At 32.8% G+C, this 8,567-nt stretch overlaps 1 protein-coding gene across 1 annotated transcript in view; it reads left to right on the top strand.

Moving 5' to 3' along the window:
• Positions 1 to 2,661: 2,661 nt before the first annotated feature.
• Positions 2,662 to 8,567, top strand: part of LOC148619104 (uncharacterized) — a 48,381-nt gene continuing 42,475 nt past the window's right edge. The window contains exons 1-2 of the mRNA XM_088578661.1: positions 2,662 to 2,736; positions 5,413 to 5,507. Of these exons, the coding sequence (XP_088434787.1) occupies positions 5,427 to 5,507 (81 nt within the window). The 5' untranslated portion in view covers positions 2,662 to 2,736; positions 5,413 to 5,426. The remainder of the gene's footprint in view (positions 2,737 to 5,412; positions 5,508 to 8,567) is intronic.

Here is an 8,567-nt window from a genome sequence, read left to right as displayed (position 1 = left end):
TTGGTTCTGGTGCGTTATCTGCAACTCCTCCTTAATGACTTGCAGGAATGTATTGAAACTCAATGGAGTGTGAGATTAACACAGAAACTTGTTAATATTGTCAGTAATTTATATTTAAAGTAAATTTGCGGTCAAGTTCAGTTATTGTGTTGTCAACAACAACAAAAATATAGTGCAGATTTTCTTTTGTTTTTAGTTGGGTGTAATAGAAAGGCAGCAAAATTGTGTACAATCTGCTGCGTTTGCTCACTACATATTGAAAGCCCCCCTTACGACCGTTTTTCTTCTTCAAAAATATATTTTGTTATAGACGTATGTCTGTAAATGGAGATAATTCAACGTAGGCGTAAGTGTTATATATATATATATATATATATATATAAATTGCAAACAGAAATCCTCAGTAAGTTGGACACCATCAAACTTTCAAAAACTAAACGAATGTAGTTCACTTTGGAAGCAACAATTAAAATAATTGAACTCTTAGTTCTACCTAAAAATGAATACCTAAAATTGTTCTCTTGTTTGTTTTGTTTTGTTTTTTGTTTTTTGTTTTTTGTTTGTTTTGCTGATTTAAAACATCAATTATACACAATTGTACTCCCAAGTTGGTAAAAATAACTTTAATTTCAATAAAAATTGTTTCCGGAGATCATTGTTATGTAATTATGATGAATTAACACCGTTCTCTAAATTATTTATACCGCCAGTACTGCCTCTCTTATTGCAAGTTTTTTTCATAAACTTTTATCAATATTTTATCCCGTGTCAAACATATCCAAAATCAGGGCTGTATCAAGTTATAATGATGTTCTGTTTATACTAGCCCGTGCAACAGTTCGGGCTAGGGTCAAGCTGCGGCCGGTTTACAGGTGCACCAGTAGTATTGGACGTCGACTCTGACACCCGCTGAGTTGCTCATGTCACTGTTCTACTCCAGCAATGCTAGAGATTGCCTGGCAAGCTATTTTCTGACTTGGTGCCATACGGAATTCCAACTACGGCCTCTTATGTTGTAGGAGTAATATCAGGTCATAGTCTTCAAAATTAAAAAAAAAGTAATGTGCCTAAAAAAGTTTGTATACTTTCAGCAAGCCCTTGAATACCCATTAATTCAAAGATGAAAATTTCATAAACATGGGTAAATCAGTATTTTTATTAACAGATAATTGCCCCAGAGAAAATTAATGAATTTGGTCAACTTCACATGGTTAAACAAACAGAAGGGCGCAATGGCTAACAGCTTACTGGGGTATAGTTTATGAGGCTACGCCTCAGTCCAATATGGCTAGACTCGGACCAACAACTAAGCCAATATGGAAAACCTTACGCAATAATGCTATAATACAAGTGACTTCTTCCTCCAATACACACTCCCCGTTAGTTACCTCAAATACATTTTGTCTATGGTGAGTACTACACACATGATATTTGAATTTCTCGAAAATCTTTCAAGGATTTTAATAGAAAACTAAAAAAATCACCGATAATTGAAAGAAAAAGGTGTGAGTTTGCATGTGGTGTTTGAAAAGACCTCATTCTGTTATTATTCTCCCCACAGGCTGCCGCTTCTGTAGTAAAACTTCAATTTTCAGATCTCATGAGTATTTGCGATATGAAACTACATGTTTCCAAGAGTAATCTAGGGAACCAAGGTTATAGTGGTAATAAAAAGAATGTAATCCAGGGACAAAGACCAGACATGGAAAATAGACACACACAACAAAGAACATAAAGTAACTAAAAGCATACATACAAAGTAACAAAAGCAAATGAGCAACTAGGGCTCCACTAAAAACTGGGAGCATGGACCAGGTGCACCGGTAGGGTAAGCGTCCTCTGCTTTTCTAGAAACAACCGCCGAGTTGCTCTTAAAAAGTCAAGTCCGGGGTAGACGAAAGAGGAAAGAAAAACTATGACAACGGTTGAACAAATCAGTTTTCATGGCGCAGATGGATACACCGTAACGATCCACGAGTTCATGATGACGGCCATAAAACTTTTGTTGTGCTGACTTCAATCTTGTATCAATATAACCCTGTTCCAGAAGCCTATTTGTTAGAATTCTAGCGCGATACAAGTCTGCGTAGTCTCGGCAAGCTCTGGTATTACGTATGAGTTGTGATATGAACACTCCATACGCAAGTTCTGAAGAGATGTTGCCACAGATGAAAGGAAAATTGACAATTTTGAATGAAAAGTCATCACGTTGGTCGTAAAGTTTGATCAATAGTTTTCCTGTACCGTCGATTTCTAAGTGTAGGTCAAGATATGAGGCCGACTTCACAGTGTATGTAGTATCCTTTATCTCAAGTTCTTTGGAGTAGATGCGATGTATCAAATCCCCAAACTTAGGACTGTTTAAAGATAATACGTCATCTATATAGCGGAAACTGAGATTAAAGGATATAGCTAAACGATATTCTAAATTATGTATAAAGTTTTATTAGAGTTACCCCTCTTTGAACGTTCACTTATTAGTTTTGAAATTTGGATAACATATTTATTTGCCTTGATAGAAATCGTTTTATAATTTTATTACAATTTATTTGCGATTTTGATGTTTATGCTTCCTGTAACATATAAATTTTAAGAATTGGAGATCTTTGCAAAAAGATCTTTATTCGAAGCGATATAATTATATTCAAAAATCGATTCCGGATAAAAATAACGGTCCGGTAGCCATTTTACATTTATAATCATTAGTCAGTGCTTGCAGCAGCAACAAGGAGGCAGGTGAGAAAATGTCACATTAATATCATATTTATACCTTAATTCTTCACGAAATCATAATTTAGAGTTTCTCATAGTCACACAATCAAATTTAGGTTGGTGACTGTTCGGTTACTATTTTCGATTTATTGCCGAAAATCCTTGAATCTTGCCAATTCTAACAAAAAATAAATAAGAAAAAGGAAATAACAAGAAACAAAGCAATGAAGACTATGGTTTTATCATTAAACTATTCTTATGGAATTTTTTATTATTAATTTTTGTTATTAATTTCTTATATCCCAGAAAACTGTTCCTTGTTTTTTAAAAGGATAATAAAATATCTGAATATAACATTTGATCTTTGCATGTGTTTTTGATCGTCATGTGAAATCAATCATAAAAAAACATGCATTTAACAGCACGCACTGACTTACTTCTTTAAATTTGCTAAGTTTGATAATGCTGTAATGCAGCAGAGTTGCTTTATGTCTGAATCAGACAAAATTTTAGAATTAAACAGGTACAAAAAAATGTAAAACATTTATAATTTTTTTCCTCTCTCAATGTTTTTATAACAATTTACTTAATTACATTCTATTTGTAACTTTGTGCCTTAATGCTCTGAACTTTCCCATTCTGTTTGTCTGCAGACTTTTTTTAAATAGGCCTAATGTACTTGTCAAGAAAATCATAGGGCCATTCAGACCAGTGAACTTTTCCTTTTTCAACAAGGATCTTATGGAGAAGGATCTAGATGTAAATATTTAATTTGATCTTGTTCTTTAGTCGAAGTTCATTTTTTAACTTTCATTGAGTTTTATTTTGTGAAGTTACCTAACTTGTTTTTAACTTTCCTTTGTCCTCTTCTCAATCTCTAAAAATCCGAATTTAGAGATACAGAAAATTCAGAAAAAAATCTTTATATGGTTTAAAACTTATCTTATATATCTTTATATTGACTAGACATACATTTTGTACACATTTAGCATATTGACTGCATATTCATTGCAATTGCTAGATGTGTGTTTTCTATTTCAATACCCCACCCAGTGTGGGAAACCACCGCTCGCCAGCTCGCCAAATACAAGTAGATGTGTAATTTGGCGAGTTCTCATTAGCTTACACTCATCAATTTGGCAACCGTCATTAGATTGGCAAGTTCCAAGGAAAGTTAACCAGCCAACAGATTATTTAGTTAAACATCCCTTAACATCATACATTAAAAAAATGTTCCTTACATTTTAAGAAGTATAGCTTGAATATGTCAAGTGAATTTTGCACAATTTTATTGATTTGCAAAGCATTGTTTACGATCTGCCATTTTAATTTCTGGTATTAGGGATGTGCCAAAACCTATGCAACGGTCCCGATCTTGTATTAGTAGTCAAACGAAATTATCTTGGTAATTTATGAAATGTTTCCTTGCAAATTAGTTGTTTATTGTCAAAATAAAAATGAACAGGAAGCAAATGATAAACATTTTCTTGTTTCATGATGATGAATCTGTTGAAATGTAATTTTATTTTAAAATATGCGTTCAGAAATGGAGTACTTTAAGTACTTGAAAAACTTAAATGGGAGGGAATATTCAAAAATGGAAAAGTTCTTGATAAATTTAGAAACAAGTGAAAAGATAGTTGAAGAAAGAAAAAGAAAGGCAGAAGATCATCAAATCCAAGAGAAAACAGTGTTCTAGGATTCCTATTTCCCATTACCCGGAGCAAGTGAAATTTGGGTCAGGGAAAGTAAGGTACTTATTTACACTTTCCCGTAGCAAGTTGAGTACTCCAAATAATTTTCATTGCTTTTTTTCCTTCAGGTAATCATAGCATAGTGTTCACCCCATGAAATGGAAATAGATAAGTGCTTACTGGCAAAGCACAGCTTTTAAATTTTTTAGACATTTTTTCTGAAACCAAAACACAGTATCCCTAGGGCATTCTTCCTTATATTATTTCCAGGTAGCACAGTGCTGAAAATTATTGCACTGTCAAGCTCAGCACAGTTGTTGCTCAGAGAGAACATTGATGGCCATAGAGTTCCTTACATTTTCTTTGTGAATGGAGGCTAGTTCAATATAGTCTATTTTAGAAGTCATTAAAGCTGAGTCATTCGGAGCTGGGCACATACTTAACCATTGGATTTCCCATCCCAATTTGTATTGCATCAAACTTAATAATGAATAAAACATAATTTTTGATGTGGGTTATTGAGACTGCCATATCATTCAGTAAAAAGATTTAGGAAAAAAAAACCTTTATATGTTAGAGCAAAAGACAATCTAATAAAAATTAGATTGGACCAGTGGTCAGTAATAGTTTATGCTCTTTGTGTCCAGTAGTGTTTTGGACCTCATATTCTATTCCGTGAAACATGTTACTGTCAAATAAGGTCCGTACTAGGCTGAATATAAAAAAAAACTTTGAATGTATAATGATATCTGAATTTGGCATGCACAAAGTTTACTTCATATATTTGATATCAAATATACGTAACATGCATTTATTGCAGCTAGCAAGTATAGATTTGCTATCATTACTTGTCAGAAATTTGTTAATTCTGTTATTGGAAATAAAACCATTGGATATCCCTACTGTAGAGCTGTAGTCAGTGAAGTAGAGAAAACAGGATAATTGATCTTCTGTATAGGATTGTAGTGCAACAAAAGGGAATCATCATTTATTGTTTCTGTTTTAGATGAAACCGTTGCCATGGCTGCGGCAAGATATACTCTAGTCACGGTCACTGTGTTGTGTTGTCTGTCTGTCGTCCTGTCTCGACCACATGGAAAGGTCAGTACTCTAATACTTTTATTATTCATTAAATGAGATTACATGTATATATACATTAATGATAATCATGACAGTCTTTCATATTGTCTGGAAACTTTAAGAATTGCTGTTTTATTGCCATGACACCTCTTTAAGATAAGAGATTTGTGTGCCACAAAGAAACTTTGATGAAATCTTTACAGTTCCCAGGATCTTAAGAAACTTAGCTCTCAAGTGAAAACATGAATGTTAATAATGTAAATGATAATTTAAATCTGAATATTACTGTGTACCACTTGATTTGTATGTAGCACTCCAGCTAAAAATCATGCAGAATGTGGGTGAAAAACCTACATATTTTTATTTCTGCTATTATGTTTGGATTGCCAGATTTTGCACGATTCTTACAAAAACTGCTACTTAAATATCAAATCCTTTCTTCCTGGTAACAATACTAAACAGCTGTTTACTCTTGTAGAAATCATAGTAATGGTCAGTGGTTTGTAATGTATAGCATAGGCCTGAGGTTTTATAAGGTATCCTTGTTATTAATCACAGCAAAGAACAGTATGAATTTTAACTGTATTTAGGGCTGTATCAGCACCAGTCATTTCTTTCCAGACACAGATTAGATTTTTGCAAGCTATTTATGTTTGTAGTTTCTTGTCCAATAAAATGTTGATCTGTAAATTATAGTTATGATTGATTGGTTGTGGACCAAATTTCTTACATATACCCCTGAAATAGAATTATGTTAGATTTCACTATTATTGGAAAAATAATTTTTGTTTCATTTAAAATCATTTGTTATTGAAATGACCCCAGCTTCTCCTTCACCTCTACAGTGTTAAAACTAACTCTATGAACTTAACCTTTAACTCCCAGGATTCATTTTAATAAGGAGGGCCAAAAAGATGGACTTTTTATGAAGAGACAGCTTTTTTCTCAAAAAGTACATATTTTATCCCTTACACATTTATGATCCAACTACTTGTATGTTTTAATATGTATGTCTGAAAGAGGGATCAAAATGATAAATGAATAACTTACATGTATACATATATAAATATATATTACACCATACTTCAATGACAATATTGCATGATCCCAAATAATGAAATGCTATCTTTGTAGAACTCAAATAGAAGAATTAGTCTTACACTTCCTTTGAATTAATCAACTCATCAAGGGTTCAAATTAGCAGTGGTCCAAGGTCCAACACCCTTAATTTCTGAACCTTTGGATTCACCTTAGTCCTGGATTTTCAAATCCTTACCTGGACACATTATGTAGGAACTTTCATTTTCCTTTAGTAGTCCGAAGATGTTATGGACCTATTTGTCTCTTTGAACCCCTGCTCTATAGCTACTGAACCAACAGCTAACATATTCATCTGAAGTTCAGCCACACTAGGAAATGTTTTGTTTGGTAAGGATGAAATTCTGAAAGCTACAATGGTGAAACTTGTACCTGTCAAGTAAAGACAAATTGATTAAGAAAGAGCTTTTAGTTTTCTTATCCAATTTTAATTTGTAATAATCTTAGAACATGTTTCCGTGTAATGTTGAACTTCTTCCATTTAATCATAGTGTTTCAGCAGAGTGACTGACTGTCAGAAAAAAAGATGTCAGAATAGGTCGTATATTTTCCATCAAGTTGTCAACGTCAGTTGTTGTATATCTTTTCCATTCTGTTGTTAGACATTTAGGTAATCATGAGACTAGATTTGACCACAATTTAAGAATTCCTGACTGGAAATCAATTTCCTGACAATTTGTAAACCACTACCATTATTTCAGATGGTCAGCATGTATAAATCACAATATTTTGCAGAATTTAATATGATGTTTTTGATGCAGAATAATTTGATAGGGATAGATATTGGCAATAATGGTTTCACTGTGGAATATCTCATTTATCATCCAGACCATATTAACTTCAAATTATATCAGCAGTCAGACAGACCAGAGAAAGAAGCTCAGCTTTCTAATCTAATTTGCCTAAAATATGATTTATTATTGTTAGGTACTATAGCCACTATTTCTAAGACTAATCATTCCACACAAGAGCAGGATTCTCAACTTTTATACACCTGCCCTTATGCCCAATGGGCATTAACTTTTTTACTGCTGTCCATTTAACAAATGAAGACATATTACTACATACTGTTACATGTGAGTCTGTGTTCCATCAAACAAGAGTGGATATTTCAATTTCGATTGAGTACAGGCCCACGTTGAAATGATGATTTCCAATTAATCTCCTCGAAAATAGTGACTGATTGACAAACAATTTCCGACCATAGTCTTTTATTTTGCATTTTGTGTATTTGTCTCATCAATTTTTATTAGGTAAAATTTTGCTTAGCAGTATTATCTCTACATGTTTCTGTTACCAAACATCTTTTTATGTACCCAGCATCAAGTTTGATATATATGTTTTATGGATACATTTCTTTTTATTACTGGTTTATCATTCATACATATAATTTTTTTTATAAGTTGGAAGTACACATGTAGTTTATGACTCTTATATGTTTCACACATTTTAAAGTTTGGAGTCAATTAGTTTTTATATTCAAAAAGAATTCATTTCACCAGAATAATTTGAATAAGTTTGTTTTTATCAGTAGAAATGTATTGTGGCCCAACATGTGAAAAGGTCTCAACAGAAAAAATCTACAAACAATCTCTTTATGACTAGAGACCCTCAAATACTGATCTACAATAATTTAATGCAAATATGAATTGTTATATGATTTTAGGCTTTGTCTATTAGGCAAGGAACTATTTCAACTTAACTTTGTTAATAGTGAACGTACCACCATGTTTTGTTGTATTGGTAATGTCTACACAGAAAGGAGTATACAAGATTTCCTAGAACTGTTCTCAGCCTGCATTGAAATTTATACAAATACATCCAAATTATGTATGCCATTTCCAACAGGACCATTTTGAACCATTCATGTGTGAGACTCCTACATATATAGAACATTGCTAACACTCTATCCCTATCAGTGTTAGAACAATGTAGATTTATTTGGAATTCTCATTACTTGAAAAAGAAGAACCAAGTGGGATG

Source organism: Perna viridis, chromosome 4, assembly GCF_037379345.1.
Source record: "Perna viridis isolate PV_CMFRI_1.1 ecotype Kerala chromosome 4, ASM3737934v1, whole genome shotgun sequence".
Lineage (NCBI taxonomy): Eukaryota > Metazoa > Mollusca > Bivalvia > Mytilida > Mytilidae > Perna > Perna viridis.
This window is presented reverse-complemented; position numbering and strand designations above follow the sequence as displayed.